Consider the following 22,421-nt stretch of genomic DNA (forward strand, 5'->3'; position numbering starts at 1 on the left):
TCAGATTTCAGGCGTCGCGGCTCGTCAGTTAGGACAGAGAGGGTCGGAGGCAGGTTACTAACGAAGACGGGCGCGCTCGGAGTCTGCTCAGGGGCCGGCCCCCGCGACCCCCGGAGCACCGCCTGACCCGGCAGCCCCACTTGGCAGGCGGCGGGAAGCGGCCCTCTCGCCTTTGCCAGCTTGATTGGACAGAGCTCCACGAGGGGGCGACCAGGAACCACGTGCCGCCGAGTCCTCTCCCGAAACTACAACTCCCAGGCGGCGCAGGGTCCCGCCCGCCTCGCCTCGCCCTCTGTCGGCGCCCATTGGCCGCCGCGGGAGGGGGCTAGGCGGTCTCCAGGGCGACGGGAGGCGCTCGGGGCATCCGAGGCGGGGAGGCGGGTCCGCCCCCTATTGTGTGGCTGCGGGAGTGGAACCGAGCGGTGCAGAGCAGGTGAGGGCGGGGGCGTCCTGGGGGCATAGAAGTGGGGGTACTGGCGGGGGCGAGAAGAGCGGTGTAGAGTTGTGGGGGACCGCAGAAGGCGGGGAGCTCTGGAGAGAAGTGGGATTCTATGGGGAGTAGAACTAGGGGAGTTCCGGGGAGTGAGGTGGAATCGTTGGTGGGCGAGCGGGGGTCCTGGGGAACTGGAGGCCGTCTGGCGGTACTACGGAGCAGTTCCCGGTGGGCTCTGAAGGCGCGAGGAGTTCCAAGGGGCCAGAGGATGCGGGGAAGAGGTGATTGCTGAGGTGGGCATCAGAAGTGTATTGTGGGCTGAGGCAGGGATTCCGGGAGGGGAATTCCCGGGAGGAGAGGATGGGGAGAAGGGGGGGAGGGTGCATTTTCAGGAGGAGACCGGGAGGGGTCCTGCCGCAGTTGGAGATCGGGTGTGAGAGGGTTGAGAAGTGGGGATAACTGGGCAGGGAGTCCTGGGAGAATGGGGAGACTGGAAAGAGGAGGAGTGGGGTGGAAATGGTGGGGGTTCGGGTGTTGGAAAGATCTTAGGAAATGCATCCCATTCTGGGGATGCCTGGGTCTCACACAGTCGGCTCAGGAAAGAATTGGGGATTTCTACACTTGGAAAAAAGGGTTTTCAGGAAAGTATGGGATAGCCGGCTGAGGCAGCAGGAAGCAGGGGGAATGCCTGGGGGGGAATTGCCAGGAGTGAGTGAGATGTACCAGCCCTAAGTAGAGGCAGGGATCTGACTGGCATGTGGTGGATGTTTTATGGCCTGTGCTGAGCTGTGAGGTCAGGTGGAGGCCCCAGCACATTCCAGCCCGCCTTGCCTGGCCCAGGCTGCCCTAGGACCTGGTGGGTAAGACTTTCAGAAGTTCCTGCCCGCCATGCCCAGGGCTCATTGTGTGCAACTGAGCGCCCACGGGCACTTCAACCACTCATGAAGCATGCCCCCAGGGTTGTGGAGGGGAGGGCTGGGCAAACTCAGCACCCTGAGGATGTTGGAGGGAAGGAGTGGGTGGAGTTGGGCTCAGGCACCTGGGCCTGGTACCTGGTGGAGGGAGAGCTGCCTGGCGGCATGAGGGAGAGGGTGGGCCAGCTGCCAACCCTAGGACTTGCCCAGACCTGGGGGATGCTGCCTGGGCCCCAGACCAGCAGTTGAGGGAGGCAGCTCCTCCTCTCTGCTGTGCCTGGCTCACTCACTGCCAAAGCAGAATTGGGGAGGCTGAGTGGAGAAAGAGGCCACAGGGTCCCCAGCTTCTAGCAGTCTTCATAGAGGATGGGAAATAGAGCAAATGGTTGTGGGGGGTGCCCTAGGGGCCATTTTGGGGGGCGAGAGCACTGAGGGGCCTGGATTCTAATGCCTTAGACTGGCCCCTGCTGCCTGAGCAGAGATCCTCAGGGTCTTGTTGGTCACAGTAGGGTGGAGATGAGAGGATGGGTTCCATCTTGCTGTCTGTGACCTTGTTAGCATCAGGAGTAAGGAAAGAGAAGAGACAGCCTGGGCCATGGGGGGGGGGGTGTCTTAATATTCCATGCTTCCCTGAAAAATCTTCTTCCAAGTGTGGAAGCAGCCCCAACTTTCTCCCAGCTGTTTTCCAAGGCTCTTAGAAAATGCTTAGCACCCCCAGAATCCCTCTGCTTTCCTTAAGATCTTCCCAACTCCCCTCTCCCCCTTACCTTGCTCCCAGTGCTGCCATGCTAGCTCTGATGTCTTTTGGTATGTCTTCTGGGCTCCAGGATTGACCAGCCCTGTGTGTTGCCTTGCCCTTGCTTCTAGATCTGGTGGTTCTTCAGAGAACAGCGTCTGGAGGGGTTGCATGAGCCAAACCCTTAGAGTTTGGACGAGTGGGAGCGGAAAGCTGCTACTGAGGCCCATCAGCAGAAGCGACCCCAGCGTGCTGGGCAGAAGACCTCACTCGGCCCCTCCAACTGAGCTCCTGTGGCTAGGAGGGGCCGGGTAAGCGGGAGAGCTGGGCTATGGTTTGGTGCCTCAGTCTGGCCATCCTCAGCCTGATCATCAGCCAGGGGGCTGACGGTGAGCTGCGTCCCTGTGGTTCAAGAACTCCCAACGGGTAGCTGGTGTCCCCCAAGAGGTTCTTTGTTAACACGGGAGGGGAGGGGAGGACTGGGACTGGTCCTGGAGAAGTTGGGGGATCCTACTGTCCCCCAGAGTCCTGGGGAGCCTACAGAGGTACGGATGGAGCCTCTTGTCCCAGCCCTGACTCCAGCCCCCCACTATGCCCTGCTGCCAACCCACCTTGCAGGTCGAGGGAAGCCTGAGGTGGTCTCTGTGGTGGGCCGGGCTGGGGAGAGTGTTGTGCTGGGCTGCGACCTGCTGCCCCCGGCCGGCCGGCCGCCCCTGCACGTCATCGAGTGGCTGCGCTTTGGATTCCTGCTTCCCATCTTCATCCAGTTTGGCCTCTACTCCCCGCGCATCGACCCTGATTACGTGGGTAAGACTTCTGCTTAGGAGGGAGGTAGAGTGGGGCCGAGGCCGCATATCAACTGCTCTGTCGCTGCCCCACTCTCATCCCCAGCTCCACTGCCTTGACCCTGTTTAACAGGCCCAGTTCTGTCCCAGGCAGTGTTAATTCGCTTTAGGATCCTTTCATTTACACATGCTTGCGTGCATGCGCTTGCACAAGGTGATGGCTGTGCTGTTGGGAGCTCCAGGTAGTCTGTTCCAGAGGGGATCTGCAGCCCTGATCTGAGTAGGCACCCTAATTCGCTAACCGCTCTTTCCAGGTCTCATCTTGAAACCTCCCAGATGGCAGGCCCCTCTTCCACTGTCTCCCCTACTTGGCCCTATCTGCTCACTCCGTGTCCTCTCCTGTCCACTGTCTTCAGTCCTAGCTCAGTCTTCTAAGGGTGGGCGGATGGGCCACAGGGTGAATGGGGCTGCAGCCTCTCTGCTGCTCAGTGGAGGCTCAGCCTGATTCTTACTGCAGAAGGGCAGGTGCACATTGCGGGTGGGTGGGTGGCCTCACTCCCGGAAAGTCAGCGCCTGAATGGCACAGGGCTGGGGTGCTGCCTCGGGGTGGGGTGGGCTCCTGTGCAGACTTGGCCCCCCTGCAGCCTTCTGCTGTGCCCCAGCTGGCTCCCTCGAGTGGCTCAGCCTCTTTCCAATCCCAGATGGAGCCTTAATCTGAGCGGTTTAGCTCCACTGCTCAGAGGGCCTTGTGGGAGGTCCAAGGATGGGCCTGGGCTGCTGGGCCAGAGAGAGCCCTGTTGCCCCCTCCTTGGAGGGGAGGCCCAGGGAAGGCCACCTGGGTGTGGATGGTGGGCTCCCGCCTTTTGCCTCTTTGGTTTGAATCCTGAGGGAAGCCCTGGGATTGGCTGAGCTCTTGCCACGGGGTGGGCCGAGCAGAGAGGGGAGGAGGCGCGGGCAGGTGCATCGGAAGGGAAGAGTTTATTTTCGAGTGGGGGCAGTTATTGGCAAACAGCCTGGTGGGAGTGTGTGTGTGTGTGTCTACACAAGGCCTGTGGGAACGGGTGAGAGCCGACCCCAATTAGTGCAGTGGAGAAAATCGGCTTGTGCCCGCCAGCCCCCTCCCTCCCTGCCTCTGGCTGCACCAGCCTGGGAGGGGTTTGGGGCTACCCTGGGAGGGGCTGAGGCTGGACAGATTGACAGCGCCCCCAGCCTTGGGGAGAAGGAGGGGGCAAGGCAAGCGGGAGGTGCAGGAGAGGTGGGAGAAGGGCTTTTCCTGGGACCCCACCAGGGAGATGTGAAACTTTTCCTTTGCTCCAGCTTCTGTCTTGTCATGAAGTGCCTCAGGCCGACAAGCCACTGGGCGGCTGGCGACTTCATGACCAGTGGGTTTTCCTTTGGTCCCTGTGTCGTTCCTTGAGCCGCAAGGGCTGTAAGCAGCAACCTGTGGGGCTTTCTTGCCGCCCCTACCCTCTGTTCCCACCCCTGCTGGCCTGGAGCTCCTGGTCAGGTCTGAATTGGTCTAGGGGAGTCAGGACCCCCGCAGGGAGGCCCCTGAGCCCATTAACCCTTTGACTGCCTCACAGTGTGGAAGGGGCCTCTCAGCCTTTGTGTAGGGGACTCCGGACTGCAGTTGCTAAGCAACAGGAGGTGGAGGTTGCTAAGGACAATGCCATTCTGTCATAAACTCTCTGGCCAGTGGAGGGGAGATGGGCTTGGGACTGTGCGTGAGACTGGTGGCCTAGAATGTGTGGGGAGCCACGGGAACGGCGACGGCTGTTGAGCACTGTGGGAAAGCTTCCAGTCTTTGAGGATTCTAGAAGGCATCCAGCAGAGGAGACTGGGTCGACAAACTAATGCAAAAGTAGCAAAAAGCAGCATAAAGCAAGCGAGAGCAAAAGGTTAGGATTCAGTTAGCTGCAGGGTGTCGGGTGCTCAGCTTGGTGTGAAACTGTCACTGGCACCCTGGTCCCAGTCTTCCCCATCTCTCCTGGGAGGGCTCTCCAACCAAGTCTTTGCATCCCTGGGACAGGCCTTAAACCTTTGGCTTTGGTGCTCCATTTTGGGGGGTGTTATTAAGATGCCGCCTGCATTTTCTCAGTGGCCTGAGTTACTCGATAAAATCTGGTTATCTCATTCTCCATCAAGAACTCCCACAGTCACTCTACTGACTTCCCCTTATTCCCTTTTATCCTCCCAAATCCTCTCCTCTGCCTAATGCAAGTCTCCCAGAAGCCTTCCTTACTCCCCTGGCTGCATGGTGCAATGTCTAGGCACGGCTAGCACCACTGAATTTCTGAGAGTATAGAGGGTATACACCTGCTTGTGTACCTGAGTACGGGTTCCCTGGCTCCTGAAAGCTTGAGATAGAGACAAGACTCTGGTTTCCTACATATACCCCGGAACTGGGAAGATCCAAAGTCCACTGGGAAAGACAGACTTCTGGGAAGTGGGTGCAGGAATCAGGGGAACTTGGGAATGCTGCCCCTGGACACCTCCCTGCTCTTCTGCAACATCCAGGTCCAGCAGCCCACGTCTCACAGAGCAGTTGGGGCACAGAGTATGCTCCACTGCATATCCTGAGAAGTAGACATTTGAGACTGTTACCCATGGGCTCCCAGCATCTCTGGAGTGAGAATACACAGATGATGCTTGGTGCCTTGAACGTCACTGGATCTTACCCGCAGAGCTGTGTGGAGAGAGCACACTGCATGTGGGAACTGGCCTGGTTTTGTTACTTACCACCCATGGACAGAAACTTAACATTAGTTCCTTCATCTATAATGGAATTCTTGAGAATATTAGTAACAATGCCTAATACTTACTATGTGGCCTATACTCAGTCTCTTTCCTTCCTTCTCTGTAGTGCTAGGTCAACATAATGAAGTGCTACTATCCTGTGGGACATAGAAGAGGTGGCAATCATACGGCTATGGGCATAGAAGAGATCCTCAGGGCTAAGTGGGCAGGCAGCTTGGGGTTCCTGAGGAGTCCTACGGGGGGTGGGTGGTGGTGGAGGGTATGGTTATGTTAAATATTTACCTGCTGGGCCTAGTCTTATCTCAGGGAGGGAAGTTAAACATCCAGCCCTGTAAGCAGGTCCACCCATACCAGAGACTCCACACCCCTGGAACACATTCTTGGGGGGGGGACAAAAAGACCCAAGTCAGCCTCAGCTTGGTCACTCTCTTCACTCAGTTCTCTTTCGGCAAAGTCACTCAGGAGGCAGAACAGAAGCAGATTGGAGGGGTGAATGTACCAGCAGCTCCAAGGAGGGCTGAGGTGGGTGCAGGGCTAAAGGACTTTTCCTACCCCACAGGCTGTAGCAAGTGTCATCTGTCCATCTCAGAGGCCAAGGTCAGGGTGGGCAACAAGGGAGGAGGTTGTGGGCAGGAAGACCTGCTAGTTATCTGTCGGAGTAGCCCAGGTGAGAGATCCTACAGGTGTCAAGGTGAATACATAAATAAGGAAATGGACATATTTAGGAGGTGGGATTGAGCAAGTATGTAGCTGTGGGGTAATAGAGGAATCCAGGTGATAGCAAGTTTCTGGTCAGCTGACTCGGGGTGGGTGGTGCGGTCCACTGATGCAGGGAGAGATGTGTTACCAGATAAGGGACAGGGCCAGTCTTGGGTATAGCCCTCTGATCTCAAACCTTGAGCCCATTCATTTGTTCAAAAGCCTCTATCCGAGCACTCACGGATGCCAGGCACTGTGCTGCCTTCCTTCCCTACCCTCTCTCTCCCCTCCACACCTCCCCAGGGGTTTTCTGTTCTCTCACTGTTCTAGACGAGGAAACTGAGTTAGATAGCTCACCCAGCGGGGTACACAGAAGATCTGGGCTCGTGCCTAGGTCCATCTGGCTCCCAAGGGGCGCCTTTCTCACCAGGCTGCACTGCCAGGGGCCTGAGAAGCTGTCTGGGATGTGTGCTCCCATCAGAGGAGGGTGCTGAGGGTGCCCTCAGCCTGAGCCTGGTGGCATGGTATGGGTGCTGAGGGTGGAGAGGAGCTGTCTGCCTGGGCTGTGGTTGTGTGGCTTTGTGGAGCTGTTCAGTCAGCTGGGACTGGAGTGCCCTGGGGCGCGGAGGGGCTGGGCAGAGAGGCTGCTGACTTTGCTGCCTGGCTGGGCTGGACTCTGGCCACCCTAAGGCGCTTAGGCTGCTGATAATAGCCCTAGGGGATTAGGGGCTTTGGCAGGCGGGGTCTGGGGCCCTGCTAGGGCCCCAGACACTGCTGAGGCTTCCGGAGACAGGGTCCTCTGGGAGTCCCTGTGTTGCTTTCCCAAAAACAGCCCCCTTTGTAGGTGGACTGAGTAAGATTCCCTGGGGGTGGGGGGTGGTGTAGGGGAGCAAGTGCTTGGCCCTCCCCTCCCTAGAACAGCTCAGGAAGCGTTCATCGGAGCAGTTCATCCACCTGCTGCCTCCTGGGTGTCTGTCTATTCGAAGTCAGACCTGACGTGGTCAGAAGAGCTGAACGCAGGGCGCTGCCCTCGGTGATCCCAACCCCATCTGTGCCTCTGCAGACCCTGCTCTCAGCACACCTGGGCAGACTGAGACTGCTCTGAACATTGTGCCCAGGGGTTTGAGGCTCCCATGGGGTCCCTTCAGCACCTTTGATTCAGGGCCCTTTCCTCAGGACGAGTCCGGCTGCAAAGGGGGGCGTCGCTGCAGATCGAGGGGCTGCGGGTGGAAGACCAGGGCTGGTACGAGTGCCGCGTGCTCTTCCTGGACCAGCACAGCCCCGAAGAGGACTTTGCCAACGGCTCCTGGGTCCACTTGACAGTCAACTGTATGAAGCTGGGGAGAAAGGGAGGGGAGGGCCACTGTGGGGACCCCTGGCTGGAGGGAGAAAGGGGAAGAGGGAGTTCTCTTTCCATCCCACAAGCAGTTCCAGGACCCCCTCCCTTCCGGACACACCCTGTTTGCTCAGTGGTTGTGTTTTCCCCCTCCCCCCCACTCCCACCCTTTTTCAGTTCTTCAAATCTGAATCAGAGCAGCCTTCTGGGTCTCTGTCAGGAATTTCCTCCTCCTCTCCCCTCCTGCCTCCCTGACCCAGGAGATAGGTTGGTGCGTGGGGAGCCCCTTGGTCTGTGAGTGAAATACAACACTGTGTTTTTAAAACACCTTGTTACATTAATTCTGTCTCACCCCTAAGGAGGGAGGGCACAGTCACTCTTCCTGTTCCACAGGTGGGAGGGAGTGGGGCTCCCAGGGGCTTGGTTGTTCCCCTCATTAGCAGCATCAGAGACCTGGCTTCCTGACTCCCAGAACAGTGCAGCCTGTGCTCACTGGCACAAGTCAGTGCATGGAAATGGGCTGCTGCCTGCCTTACGTGGCCCAGAGCTAGACAGTGATGGCTGCAGCCCTGAGTGGTCCCCTGGCCCTTGCACAATGCTCTTCCAGCTGTGAGCCCCTCTGGCAACCCCTGATGCCTCTCTCCCCCGCAGCACCCCCTCAATTCCAGGAGACGCCTCCCCTGGTGCTGGAAGTACAGGAACTGGAGCCTGTCACCCTGCGCTGTGTGGCCCGCGGCAGCCCCCAGCCTCACGTGACTTGGAAACTCCGAGGACAGGACCTTGGCCAGGGCCAGGGTCAAGTGCAAGTGAGTCTTGGGGCGTAGGCAGAGTGGGCCAGCTAGAGTGTGAAGGGAGTATGGGGGCCTGGGAGTAGAGCTGGAGGACTGAGTGGGTCCAGGCCTGGGAAGAGGTGGGATGGAGGAGGGGCTTTGCATCAGCTGCCCAGAGCCTGGGGTGCTGCCTCCCTCTGCTGGCCAGCCTTGGAAGTACAGGATCTGAGGCTGTGACTAGAGGGACCTGCCTTACCCAACTCCTTCCCCAGGTGCAGAACGGGACGCTGTGGATCCGGCGGGTGCAGCGTGGCAGCTCTGGGGTCTACACCTGCCAGGCCTCCAGCACCGAGGGCAGCGCCACCCATGCCACCCAGCTGCTGGTGCTAGGTTCTCTGCGGGGAGGGCTGGAACCAGGGCTTCCTGTGTGGGAGGATTGGGACCTGTGGCTCGGGAGGCACACAGCAGGGTGGGCAGACTTGTGCCATGGGAGGTGAGGGGGCTGTGGCATAAGCTGTTTCCTGAAACCAGCATGTTCACTTAGTTTTTTTTTTAAGATTATTTATTTATTTGAAAGGCAATGTGACAGAAGACGGGGGTGGGGGGTAAGGAGGGAGGAAAACAGATATCAAAGGGGAGAGAGAGAGTTTTCTCTCTGCTGGTTCACTCCCCAAATGGCCACAACAGCTGTGGCTGGGCCAGGCTGAAGCCAGGAGCCAGAAGCCTCTTCCAGGTCTCCTTCATGGGTGTGGGGGTCCACGCACATGGGCCATCTTGTGCTGCTTTCCCAGGTGCATTAGCAGGGAGCTGGATTGGAAGCAGAGAAAACAGGACTTGAATTAGCACCCCGATATGGGATGCCACGGTTGCAAGCTGTGGCTTAACCTGCACCACAATGCCAGCCCTGGCACATCTTAAAAGAAAGAATCAATAGTCAAATAACCACTTAGTACTCAACAATGTTACAATGAAAAGGGGGCATGCATGTTGGTGTGAGGCTGTGAACCTCCTGACACCACGGAGCCCTATTCTCATCTACATCAACGACTGTTACTGGAATTCAGTTGGGCTCAGCTGAGCACAGCTAACCTGGCTGAGACCTTCCCTTTAGAAGGGATGCGTTGGCCTCACTGTATCCCTGAGTTCCACATACATGCATTCCAGCAGGCATGGATTGAAAATATTTGGGGGGGCTGGCACTGTGGCTCAGCGGGTTAACGCCCTGGCCTAAAGCACTGGCATCCCATATAGGCACCGGTTCTAGTCCCGGCTGCTCCACTTCTGATACAGCTCTCTGCTAAGGCCTGGGAAAGCAGTACAGGATGGCCGAAGTGCTTGGGTCCCTGCACGCACATAGGAGACCCAGAGGAGGCTCCTGGCTCCTGGCTTCAGATCAGCACAGCTCCGGCTGTTGCGGCTAATTGGGAAGTGAACCAGTGGATGGAAGAGCTCTCTCCTCTCCTCTCCTCTCCTCTCCTCTCCTCTCCTCTCCTCTCCTCTCCTCTCCTCTCTCTGTGTAACCCTGACTTTCAAATAAATAAATACATCTTTAAAAAAAATAGAAAATATTTGAGGGGGAAAAGCCTGCACTGATACTGAACATATACAGGCCTTTTTTTCTTGTCGTTATTTCCTTAACAGTATAACAACTGTTTACATGGCATTTATGGAGTCTTGGGTATTGTAAATAAGCAGGAGATGATTTAAAGCATCCGGGCTGCTGGTGTAGGTTCTGTGCACACACAGTTGTATGTAAGGGACTTGAGCACCCACAGATCTTTGTAGCCATGGGTGGGGGTGTGCTGGAACCAATTCCCAAGGGCACCAAGGGATGACTGTGTGAGGCCTGCATTCTACCTTCACTGGGGCCTGTCCTCTATACAGCCACGTGTTGCTCTCCATGGTGCTGTAAGGAGGGCAGTGCCTGGTCATTAAGGGCACAATGCCTGGTGTCAGGAGCAGCAAGCAGTCACAGGCATTTTGCAGGAGGTGTGTGGCTTGGCCAGGCCCTCAGGAAAGACATTCCAGACTGAGAGGTTTAGAGAGCAAAGGGTGTGAGCATGGCGGGAGGACAGCCAGCTGCCCTCTGAGAGGACTCCCGAGGCACAAGTGGACAGGTGGTCGTCCAGGCAGGGGGACTGGGTCACAGGGCTCCAGAAGACCGAGTAAAAAAAATAAGTGTGAGCTTAATGTGGTAGGAGCCAGGGGCTGGCTGCAGGTTCTTGAGCAGACTTCTGTGGCCAAAGGGGACAGTTCTGGCATAAGGGAGCCTGGAGTTGGGTTGCTGCAGCACCTGGGGGCAGCTGGGTGGGGGTGGAGGCACTGAGGTGACTTAGGGTGTGACAGGCAGGATAGGGGCTGATAGCAGGGAATTTCATCCCGTGGGTGGGAGAACTTGGGAAGGGGAATGAGTGTGGGGAGAGAAGGGATCTGTTCCATGGAGAGCAAGTTTCCCCCAGGCCCTGCGAGAGCCAGCCCTATGTTTCAGATGTAGAAGTGGCCTGAGGGTCTGGGGAGCCCTCTGGCTGAAGCCACCTCCCTCCTCTCGTGCTCCCCACAGGAGCCCCCATCATCGTGGTGCCCCCCAGGAACAGCACGGTCAATGCCTCCCAGGATGTGTCTCTGGCCTGTCAGGCTGAGGCGTACCCCACCAACCTCACCTACAGCTGGTTCCAGGACGGCACCAATGTCTTCCATATTAGGTATGGCTGCCCACATCGGGAGCACGGGAGGCAAGGACTTGGTGCACAGTCTTGGGGAGCCCCTTGACTGGGCCCAGCCTGGCCTCTCCTCACACATGCCACGTTGCAGCCGCCTGCAGTCCCGAGTGCGGATCCTGGTGGATGGGAGCCTGCGGCTACAGTCGGCCCAGCCTGATGACGCTGGCCGCTATACCTGTGTGCCCAGCAACGGCCTCCTGCACCCGCCCTCTGCCTCTGCCTACCTCACTGTGCTCTGTAAGCCTGACTGAGGCCCCTTCCCTGCCTGCCGCCCTCCCCTGGGCCTGTCCCCTCATTTGCCACTGTTTTCTCCAGACCCAGCCCAGGTGATAGCAATGCCTCCTGAGACACCCCTGCCCGTGGGCATGCCAGGGGTGATCCGGTGTCCGGTTCGTGCCAATCCCCCACTGCTCTTTGTCAGTTGGACCAAGGATGGACAGGCCCTGCAGCTGGACAAGGTATAGACTTGGGGTAGAGGGTAGGGAGGTCTTAGCTTGACGTTATGCTGGTCAGAAGGACAGCTGGGGTGGAGTTGGCTCAGTTTAATTCAGTTCACTGACATGGGAACATACATTTCTCACAAGATATTGTGCTGGGGCCAACAGGCATCCATCCTTAGGGTCAAGGGGAGGGAAAGCGATGTAGACATTTTGCTAGGTGACCACAGATGGACAAGTGCCCGCCTCTTTGGCCTGGCTGAGGATAGATCAGTGACAAGTTCTGGGACTTCTAGAGGAGACCTGGAATGCTGGATGTCAGTCCATGCAGAAAGCAGGCCCAGAGGCATGACAAAGTGTAGTACATGTCTGGACGAAGGAATTGTACATTTGGTGGGAGCCACAGTGCTTGCAGGGACATGAATGGTACAGAGAAGGCTGGAAAGACAGGCTGGGGCCAAATGGAGGAGCTGTCGACACTGGGCTAATATTACCTCATTCCAAGGTGATTGGGATCTTTTGCTTGTCTGAAGAAACTCTAAATTCCTTGAGGCCTGGCATTGCATCTCTTAATTGTAGTGTCCTCTGGGCTTCCACAGTTGTAGTACTCAATACATTTTTGTTGGATGTTTAGAAAAAAAAAAAAAAGTCTAAAGACAGCCGGAGCCAGTGAAGCCTCTTTCAGCAATGGTAAGACAGCACCAGAGACATGATTAGAAGCTGAGTTTGGGGCTGTTTCTGGGGCTGTTGAAATGGCCCAGGAGAGAGGGCAGGAAGTCGGGGTTAGCAAGGAGACCGTGAGGACTTTCTGGGATGACTTGCTTGGGAAGGGAGAGTGAAGGAGTGGGAGGGGTCCTCTAGCAAGGGGGGCAGAGGAGATTTTCATATAGGAAAGGAGCTGGTTTAGGATGAAAATGGAGGATTTATCATGGATCACTGGCTGGACAGTCAGGCGAGGCCCCAGCAGGCAGGGAGCCCCCCCCACACACACACCATGTGTGCCATTCACACTGTCATTTTCTGAGTGACACCCCTGGAGCTGTGCAGTCACGGCCTCACCCGTGGGAAGTGGCCTCTCTGGAGGAATGGGATGCAGTGGGTGGTGCACCTGGACTAGAGGTGTGGGTTTCCAGCACCACCTCCTCCTGTTGCTTGGCCTGTCTCTGTCCCTGTCCCTGTCACGCCTTGCTGAGTTCCTGTCTCCAGTGCTCTTCTCCTCTGCTCTCCAGTTCCCAGGCTGGTCCCAGGGCACGGAAGGCTCGCTGCTCATTGCCCTGGGAAATGAGGATGCCCTGGGAGAGTACTCCTGCACCCCCTACAACAGTCTGGGTACTGCCGGGCCCTCCCCCGTGACCCGTGTACTGCTCAAGGTGAGGCCCCGGGGCGGAAGAGATGTGTTAAGTCTGGGCTGACGTGCGGGGGTAGTGTTGGGGGGAACAAGACACATCTAGGGAGGGGCTTCCTTCCAAGTCTGTGTTAACCATAGAGACCATAGCAATTGGTAGATGCCATTCCAGGATTCTGCAAGAATGGTGCTAGGGAGGTGAGCCATCAATCACAACGCATCCGTGGAGTGGGCTGGCCTGTCCTCCCCAGCTCGCACTGACCAGGGCTGTGCTTCTTCCCTTGGGAACTCTAAGGAAGGGAGCAAAGGGGCGGGAGGAGGGGTGTTGTGCAGAGGGGTGTGCGTCTCCTGAGAGTCCTGCCCTGGCCCATCGCTGCTTTATCTGCCCCAGTATTTCCCTCCAGCCTATGTGCTGGGCAACGGAGACACAGAGCAGAGAGAAGTTGAGAGGTGGAGAAAGCGAGGTTGAGACCAGGGATAGGATGTGACAGACATCCTATCCCAGAGAGGGGGCGGCCTTTGAGAGGGATGGGAAACAGGACCCTCCCAATGCCACATCTGGCCCGCAGGCTCCCCCAGCGTTTGTAGAACGGCCCAAGGAAGAATATTTCCAAGAAGTAGGGCGGGAGCTACTCATTCCCTGCTCCGCCCAGGGAGACCCCCCTCCTACAGTCTCCTGGGCCAAGGTAAGGCTTCTGACCCTGCTCAGCTTCCATCCATGCCTGCTGCACCCCTGCCTCTTCATACCTCAGGGCATTTGTGGGAAGGAGGAGGATGGGGGGAGGAGAGGACTGCAGGGGCAGGGAGGGGAGGAAAGCAGAGTTGCCCGGAGAGATGCGTGGCACCCTTGGTGAGGGGTGGCCGCGTGTGTCCTCAGGCCTGACCAGTGGTTCTGTAGGTGGGCCGGGGGCTGCGGGGCCAGGCCCAGGTGGACAGCAACAGCAGCCTCGTCCTGCGACCACTGACCAAGGAGGCCCACGGGCGCTGGGAATGCAGTGCCAGCAATGCGGTGGCCCGAGTGGCCACCTCCACAAACATCTACGTGCTGGGTTAGTGCCTGGTGTGGCCCAGGGCTTGGGGGAGACTGTGTGGGACAGGACACAGGTCCTGATGATGAGTGGGGGCCAGGGGTATGTGACAAGCATCCCTCCTTCCACTCCCCCTACCCAGGCACCAGCCCCCATGTGGTCACCAATGTGTCCGTGGTGCCTTTGCCCAAGGGTGCCAACGTCTCCTGGGAGCCTGGCTTTGATGGTGGCTATCTGCAGAGATTCAGCGTCTGGTACACCCCACTGTGAGTGGCGTGCCCTGCCATCCCCCAGGCCAGCCTCACCTCTCCACCCTGAATCCCCCTGGCCCTCTGTCCTTCCTCCCTCCCCTCTATCTCTGCCTTGTTCAGATGTTCAGAGCCCAGGTCCTGAAACCTTTGATGGCTGAGTGGAAGGGAGAGGCCAGCTCCATGGACCCCACGCCTTCTCGGTCTTCCCAGTTCATGACGTGCTCTCCCCATTTCTCCATGCCCCCTCAGGGCCAAGCGTCCTGACCGAGCCCACCACGATTGGCTCTCCCTGGCAGTGCCTGTGGGCGCTGCTCACCTCCTGGTGCCAGGGCTGCAGCCCCACACCCAGTACCAGTTCAGCGTCCTGGCTCAGAACAAGCTGGGGAGTGGGCCCTTCAGCGAGATCGTCTTGTCTGCCCCTGAAGGTGAGCGCACCCTCTCGTCCCAGAGCTTCTGAGACAAGGTAGGGAAAGCCAGGATATGGGAAGCCCCGTGGGATGGGGCACAGGTGTGTGGAAGGACTGGGGTGGGGGAGCACGATGAGGGGCACTGGGCGTCCCTGGTCTCACCTGCCTCTCTGTCCATTCAGGGCTTCCTACTACACCACCTGCCCCCCGGCCACCCCCAACAGAGATGCCGCCTCCTTTGTCCCCTCCCCGAGGTCTGGTGGCAGTGAGGACACCCAAGGGTGTCCTCCTGCATTGGGATCCCCCGGAACTGGTCCCTCAGAGACTGGATGGCTATGTCCTAGAGGGACGACAAGGCTCCCAGGGCTGGGAGGTGCTGGACCGGGCTGTGGCGGGCACGGACGTACAGCTGCTGGTGCCAGGCCTCATCAAGGTATGCGCGGGAGGCTCGGCTCTGGTTCCCCAAATCCTACTTTCTCACCCTGCCACTCCCTCTCACGTCCTGCTCACTCTTACCTCCCAACTGCAATGACTGGGGCCCGGGTGGGCGGTACCAGGCGCTGACCCCATTCCTGGAAACCCATCCCCAGGATGTTCTCTACGAGTTCCGCCTCGTGGCCTTTGCGGGGAGCTATGTCAGCGATCCCAGCAACTCCGCCAACGTCTCCACCACCGGTGAGAACCTGGCGGGAGGGACCGGAGCGGGGCCGCAAGGGTCCGGAACCGGCCAAGCGCTCTGACCCCACAATGTTCCCGCACTGCCAGGCCTGGAGGTCTACCCATCGCGCACCCAGCTCCCGGGCCTCCTGCCCCAGCCCGTGCTGGCCGGCGTGGTGGGCGGGGTCTGCTTCCTGGGCGTGGCCGTCCTCGTGAGCATCCTGGCCGCTTGCCTCATGAACCGGCGCAGGGCCGCCCGCCGCCGCCGCAAGCGCCTGCGCCAAGGTAAGGCGGCGCCGCTGTGGACCCTGTCCTGAGCTCTTGTCCCCCAGAGGTTCAGCTCCGCTCCTGCGCGGTCCGCGTGCGCTCATACAGTCCTGCATCTGGGCTTGCCGAGCCGGTACCCCAGCGCTGTGGGGGTTGCACGCCTGGTATGCGGCAGGGGGTCTGCACCGCGGGCCTGGCGGTTCTGCCTGTGTCACCTTGTGTGTGCATGCTCTTGCAGATCCACCCCTCCTCTTCTCTCCACCGGGGAAGTCAGCTCCGCGGTAAGTTGCCCCATTCCTGTGGCTTGCTTCTGCTCTCACAGTGGCTGTCCCGGGATCCTCTGCTGCTTTTTGGGCACCTTTAGAAGAGAAGGGAGGGCCGAATGGAAGGCAGTGCAGGGGGCCCAGCTCAGGCCGTCCCGTGTTGCCTGTGCCCTCACCTCTCGCCGTGCCCTGTGCTGGTCCTGTCCACATCTGCTCTCCCTAGCCCTGTCCTGTGCTCCAGACCTGACCCTGGCTCCTGAGAGGCGGGCGAGCGCCCTCCTACAGACCTGGATCTCCTGTCCTCCCTAGCTCTGCTCCCGGCTCTGGCAGCCCCGACAGCGTGGCGAAGCTGAAGCTCCAGGGATCCCCAGTCCCCAGCCTGCGCCAGAGTCTACTCTGGGGAGAGCCCGCCCGCCCCGCCAGCCCCCACCCAGACCCGCCACCTAGCCGGGGACCCTTACCTCTGGAGCCCATTAGCCGGGGTCCAGATGGGCGCTTTGTGATGGGACCCACCGGGGTGCCCCCACAAGAAAAGCCGGGCGCAGAGCGGGCAGAACCTCGGACGCCAGCCCGGCGGCTGGTCCGGTCCTTTGACTGTAGCAGCAGCAGCCCCAGTGGGGCACCCCAGCCCCTCTGCATTGCAGACATCAGCCCCGTGGGGCCCCCTCCGGCAGCCCCGCCCAGTCCCGTGCCGGGCCCCGGACCCCTGCTCCAGTACCTGAGCCTGCCCTTCTTCCGAGAAATGAATGTGGATGGAGACTGGCCCCCCCTTGAGGAGCCCCGCCCTGCTCCGCCTCCGGATTACATGGATACCCGGCCCTGCCCCATGTCATCGTTCCTTCGCCCTCCAGATTCCCCCTCCAGAACAGGTCTTCCTGGGGCTCTAGTGGGGGCTGGGGTCGCCTCCGAACCCCCCTACACAGCCCTGGCTGACTGGACTCTCAGGGAGCGGTTGCTGCCAGGCCTTTTCCCCGCTGCCCCTCGGGGCAGCCTTACCAGCCAGAGCAGCGGGCGAGGCAGTGCCTCCTTCCTGCGGCCCCCATCCACAGCGCCCTCTGCTGGAGGCAGCTACCTCAGTCCTGCTCCAGGGGACACCAGCAGCTGGGCCAGCGGTCCTGAGAGGTGGACCCGAAGGGAACATGTGATGACAGTCAGCAAGAGGTGAGGGCGGTCCCTGCCCACCCCTGCCCTTACTGCAGCCCTGCTCCATGGTCCCAGACATCCCCAATACCCTGTGCCTCTGGCTCCAGTCCCACCCTGGACTTTTGCTGAGGTCCAGGGATTTTCACGGGGGAGCCCTTGGCCCAACCCGAGTGTGATGATCCCCTCTTCCTTCGCCCACACTGTTAACAGGAGGAACACATCTGTGGATGAGAACTACGAATGGGACTCAGAATTCCCTGGGGACATGGAATTGCTGGAGACCCTGCACCTGGGCCTGGCACGGAGACCTGAACCAGAGCCCGAGCTAGGTGTGTGAGCCCTTTCGGAAAGGCAGGCACTCCTGGCTGCGTGTCCCCCTGCAGGACCCGGCCATCCTATCTGTGCCTGTGCCCCAGTTCCTCTGCTCCGAACTGTCTTGTTCCTTGGCTCACGCAGGCTGGAAGGTCCCAGGGAGCTTCATGGCTGAGCACCCTGGGGGATCTTGAAGCTCCTTCCCTCACTGTCCTGCCTTCTTCTTGCAGGCATAAAAAGTCCAGAGGAGGGCTGCTTGCTGGATGCAGCCCGTGCATCTGGCCCCGAGGCCCGCTGTGCTGCCCTTCGGGAGGAATTCTTGGCTTTCCGCCGCCGCCGAGACGCCTCCAGGGCCCGGCTGCCAGTCTACCGGCAGCCAGCCCCCCACCCTGAACAGGCCACTCTGCTGTGAACACCCCTAACACGAGCCTGGACAAAGGCTTGTGGACCTGCAAAGGAGGGCCCCAGTAAGACTTCGCTCCCTCCTGCCCCAGTGGTGCCCAACAGAACCTGACTGGGCTGGGGTGAGCTTGGTGTGAGATGTACACACTTCCGTGCTGGTGCCCTGGGTGACTGTGGGGATTGGAATAGGGATCCTAGATCTGCCCCTTGTGTGTGTGTGTTTGTGTGTGTGTGCGCACACACACGTGTGTGTGGTGCTGGTGGTGCGGGTGAAGTTTTTTACAGGTAAATAAAGAAAGTGAAAAATGTTTCTGTGTGTTACCTGGTTTTGAATCTGAGGGAGAGGTGGGAAAATCATTACAGAGGAGGAGAATCGTCCTGAACAAGTACGGGTGCGTGCAGCGGCATTCCAGAAGCATTTACTGGGGCAGGCACCTGATAGAGCAGCTAAGGTGCCACAGGGGACTCCCGCAGCCTTTATCAAGCCTGGGTTCAAATCCTGGCCCTGCTTCCTGCTAATGTGCACAGTGGGAGGCAGTGCTAATGGCTCAGGTACTTGGGTCCCTGCCACCCGCTGGGAGATCAGAGTTGAGTTTCAGGCTCCTGGTTACAGCCTGGCCCAACCCTGGCTGATGTGGGCATTTGGGGAGTGAACAAGCAGTTAGAAATTCTGTCTCTCTACCTTTCAAATAAAGTAACAATAAATACATGAATATTTTTAAAAAGCATTTATTGAGTGCCTAATGAGGCCAGTTAATAAAGACCAGCCACTAAAACAAAGTTTAGCAAAAAGACAAAGTTCACTGAGACTTGCCTTAGCCCTTAGGGAGTTCTTGTCAGGCCAAAAATAAAGAAATAGTTACTGTGTGATACGATAAGTTCTGTGATAAAGCTGTGTGTTGGTTATTATCATAGCACAAAGGAAGGAGTTCAGCTCAAGTAAACATGCAGTGAATCGTGTGCTAAGGCACGTGCTACAAAGGAGGCTCCTCAAAGGGAGGTGGTGGTGATAATGACAGCATTCACCATGTGCCAGCCACCACTCTCAGCTCTTCCCCTGTGCAGGTGCACTCTCCCAAGCCGAGTTACGTGGTCCTATTAGCTCTGTTTTACAGGCTAGGGAACTGAAACCTAGCGTGCTTCGGGAATCTGCCCAAAAGTCACACAGCAGCTCAGGTTGAACAGGAGAAGCGAATCAAGAAAGGAAAACATCCCAGGCACAGGAAGAGCTCTTACGAAGGCACAGGGTGGGAGGGATACAGGACTAGGTGGGACTTGGGGAATGACAGAATGGGAAGGCTGGAGGGGACTGGTTGTTCACGTCCTTGAATATCACGTACAGTGCGGAGGCTCCTATACACCAGCTCCACTAATAGGCGTAAATGGGGACTCCACCCTGGGGACTGCTGAGGGGATATCACCCTAAACTCCGCTGCCCTCCCCCCACCTGCCACCCTTCTCCTGCTCTGAGCCCCCCCTTGCTGATCCTCCTAGGACTTAAGACTGACTCCAGGTCACACAGGGGATGGCAGGGGAACAGGAGTCAGCTGTGAACCCTGGATACCAAGACCAACCACGCCCTTTGGATGGGGGTGGGGAGGGCAAGGAGTGACCTCACTGTTAGCACCTGTCCTAGCTTGAAGGAGGTGGAGGGCAAGACCACGTGGGGATGCTGTCCTGGCCTGCAAACCCCAATTCTGTCACACCCTAGTGGGGTGGGGGGAGGCTGCCTTCCTGTGGCTCCATTTACCTTGCTAACCTAGACACGCCCACAGTCTTGAGCTAACCTTGTAGGCAGAAAATTTCTTACTGGGGCACAAGTCTATGGATGGAGACCACTGCAGCTGCGGTTGTAGGCAGACTTCTCACATCCTTTAGCCTTCATTCCTACCCACCCTGCCCCTCTTAAGTTTATAGGCGCGGCGCCTTTAAACTTTCTCGGCCCTTGCCCCGCCCCTGGTCCGCCCTGTCTGAGGCGGGACCCTCCAGAAAACCCCTGGCCCCGGCTGGGCGCTACGCTTGTTGCTGAAGCCCCTGCCTGGAGTGAGCAACAGTCCAGCCCGCTTGAACGGTGAGCAGTAGCGTGGGTCCGGGCGGGAGACTGGGGGCAGGGGGATGTGCGTGGTCTTCAGAAAGCACGAAGCCAGAGCCTGAGACTTGCTCAGGGAGCTTGGGGGTCAAAGGGCTGGTTCCTGCAGGGATCCGATGACTGCTCCGCCCCAGCCCATGCTGTCAGCTCCTGTCCCCCAAAGCTGAACTTTGCCGGACAATGGGGTTCCACGAGGTTTGCGGGTGCATAGACGGACCGCCCGTCAGGAACAGAGGCTCCAGAGCCGGTCCCCATGGGGCCAAGGAAAGGAGGGCGTCGGACGTAGGTCCAGGGTCCCCGTGCGCGCCTTGGGCAGGCTCCACGCTCTCGGGGTTCTTGTGCGACCCTCCACTTCCTGGTCCTTGGAGCACGTGTGGGCACTGCCTGCGCTCTGAGTCTCCGAGGCCGCCTTTCCAGCTCGCTTTGATGTACCCGAGGTCACGGGCGGAGGCTAGGAGGTCTCCGTGCGCTGCGCCCAAGGCGGCCTCGCCGTCTCCAAGGCAGCGGTGGTCGCCAGGAGAGCCCCCGACCTCAGAAGTCTGAGGCTGCTGCCCGACCGCTCGCCAGGGTGCCCCTGTCTTCGAGGTGGGAGGGCGACTGCTCTCCAAGAACCCTTATCCCTGCCCGGGCCCCGCTGTCCCCCACGCGTGCCCCCTGCTGCTGGGAAAGCCCGTGGTGGCCGCGGGCGGGCGGGCTGCCCAAACCACTGCGTCACCCCAGCGGCGGGCCGTCGGGCGGGGGTGAGTCATCCGCAGTAACGGCCCAGGGCGTGGCGGTGGGGGTGGGGGGCGGAGGAGCGGCCTTGGGGCCAGACCTGCGGGCCGGAAGTGGACTGCAGCCTCCCCCCGCCCCGCAGGCTTCCTGGAGCCTCCTGGAGCCTGTATGGGGAGGCTCTGGGGGCGCCTGGTATCGGCGGCGCAGGAGGAAACCGGGTGGGACTGGGGATGGAATGTGGAGGTTCGGTGTGGGAGGAGACCTGTGGCCTGGACGGGCTCCCCAGCAGTTCTCTTTGACTCCAGAGCACCAGACGGGGCCAGCTCCCCCATCTCCAACCCCTCCCAATTTCTCTCTCCTGTTGCACGGGCAGACCTGACGGTAGAGCTGGCCAAGATGGGGCTGGACCCGCAGGGCCCTACCGCTCCTGAGCGACTAGTCTTTGTCCAGCTGCAGCACCAGCCCCGCCCCACCTCCAGCCCTCAGCCTCGTCCCTGCCCCTGCCCCCCCCCAGGCATTGGTCTCTAATCCTTTCCTCACTCAATTCCGTCACCCTCCAGGATTTCCAGGTATGAGCGCTTCAGTTTAGAACTCACCTTCCCCGCCCAGGGCGTTCCTTCTCCTGAATTACTTGAGTCTGCTTCTCTACACCCAGACTAACTTCCCACCTCCTCCAGTCGCTCTGCAAATCCACTGAGGCTGCCGCCTACAGAAATCCCATGCACCTGGCTCTTCCCGAGGGCGGCCCCTGGGCTCCCAGCCTCCCCTAACCAGGACTGTGTGCAGTGGGCGGTTCTGCCCGGTGCCCCCACCCTGTCTCTGTTCTTGTGTTTGGTACACAGAAGCCATGGCAACGGCCCCCACCTCGGCCCCTCCTGCTGCCCAAGCCTTGTGGCTTCCTGTTTGTGTAGCCTCTGCGTTCTTTTCTGCTCCCCACTCTTGGTGACCAGTGGGCTGCCCCTGGGGAGCTGCGCTGAGGTGGGCCCTTGGTGGGCTCCTAACCCAACGTCTTGCCTGCGTGCTGGCTTCTACCTGCTCCCTGTGGCAACTCACTTTGTGGGCTAGTGCCCTCATCATGCCCTTTTAAGATAGTTCCAACCCCAAGTCTTAGCTGGGAAGTTCCCAGGTGTTAATCTGCGCAGTGAATGGAGAGTCCCCTTGTTTTCCCAGTTAAAGCTCCGCCCTGGGTCAGCATTGGCCCCTGGATGGGGCAGATGGGGTGAGGTAAGCTTTCAGCCCAGGGTCTGGGTGGGGCCGAGGGCTGCCTTGTCTTTCCCTACTATTGCAGCCCTGTGAGCAGGGCTTGTTCCCACAGCTGTAGTCCGCTAGTCAGCTGTGCAGTTGAGGTCACTCCCTGCCAACTCACCCCCCCCCCCCAATCTTGTTCAGCTGTTGTCTTCCTTGGGCTCCATCTGTAGTGCTGGGCGTCTCCCATACCTGTCTTCCAACTGGGAAGGTCTCTGGCCTCAGCCCACAGGACTTGCAGTTCTCTCTTGTTTGAGGGGAGAGGGCAGGGTGTGTCCCCTGGGGATGGGAGGGTGGGTTGGGGGTCGGGGTGGGGGTGTGGAGCTCTCCAGATCCAGCAGCCTCAGCCCATCAGCTGCCGCCTGCACGTGGGGGTGGGACGGAGGAACAGCTGCTGGCCAGGCTGGGCCCAGCTGGGCCTGCCCCTTCCAAGAACTTCGCCCTGTGGCTCTGGCACCTCAGGGATCCAGGGCAGTGGCCCCAGAGTGGAACAGATACGCTGCAGCTGGAGGCCAGGGCCCTGCCAGCTGTGCCCACGCCTCTGGGGGAGGGAGGGTCACTCAGCAGCTACCCTCAGCCCAGAGGTGGGTCTGGCAGGTGAAATCTGTCCTGCCGGGGCAGTTCCGGTAGGGGACAGTGGAAGAGTCTGGCTTTGAGCTCTTCCTCCCCTGTGAGCCCTGGTGACTGGGTTAACCATTCCCCTGCCCGTCC

The 22,421-nt window shown here is 59.3% G+C and overlaps 2 protein-coding genes and 1 long non-coding RNA gene across 6 annotated transcripts in view; 2 read left to right on the forward strand and 1 right to left on the reverse strand.

The window, feature by feature from the left end:
- Window positions 1-17,970, forward strand: IGSF9 (immunoglobulin superfamily member 9). 3 transcript variants are annotated; one of them, XM_051858480.2, is made up of 21 exons: window positions 1-433; window positions 2,215-2,472; window positions 2,702-2,890; window positions 7,501-7,653; window positions 8,312-8,466; window positions 8,703-8,820; window positions 10,991-11,132; window positions 11,242-11,387; window positions 11,466-11,608; window positions 12,817-12,957; window positions 13,502-13,618; window positions 13,831-13,981; window positions 14,103-14,226; window positions 14,461-14,636; window positions 14,801-15,051; window positions 15,209-15,293; window positions 15,384-15,560; window positions 15,781-15,823; window positions 16,115-16,966; window positions 17,159-17,277; window positions 17,491-17,970. In XM_051858480.2, exons 2-21 carry the CDS (start codon window positions 2,415-2,417, stop codon window positions 17,670-17,672), a joined length of 3,522 nt encoding a protein of 1,173 aa, XP_051714440.2. In that variant the 5' UTR covers window positions 1-433; window positions 2,215-2,414; the 3' UTR covers window positions 17,673-17,970. The 3 variants fall into 3 exon arrangements, with proteins under 3 accessions (XP_051714440.2, XP_051714442.2, XP_051714441.2); XM_051858481.2 differs by lacking the exon at window positions 1-433 and adding an exon at window positions 523-726; XM_051858482.2 differs by lacking the exon at window positions 2,702-2,890.
- Window positions 11,678-21,931, reverse strand: LOC138850517 (uncharacterized). Its single transcript, XR_011390345.1, has 2 exons — window positions 21,062-21,931; window positions 11,678-15,900 (listed from the first exon to the last, which is right to left on the reverse strand). It is a non-coding gene; the product is annotated as an uncharacterized lncRNA (long non-coding RNA).
- Window positions 19,430-22,421, forward strand: part of TAGLN2 (transgelin 2) — an 8,992-nt gene continuing 6,000 nt past the window's right edge. Inside the window, exon 1 of one of the 2 annotated variants that reach the window (XM_070077488.1) lies at window positions 19,430-19,733. The gene's annotated coding sequence lies outside the window, so the exon portion shown is untranslated. The remainder of the gene's footprint in view (window positions 19,734-22,421) is intronic. The other variant, XM_070077489.1, reaches the window with a different exon arrangement.

This window comes from Oryctolagus cuniculus, chromosome 7, assembly GCF_964237555.1.
Source record: "Oryctolagus cuniculus chromosome 7, mOryCun1.1, whole genome shotgun sequence".
In the NCBI taxonomy this organism is placed as follows: Eukaryota; Metazoa; Chordata; class Mammalia; order Lagomorpha; family Leporidae; genus Oryctolagus; species Oryctolagus cuniculus.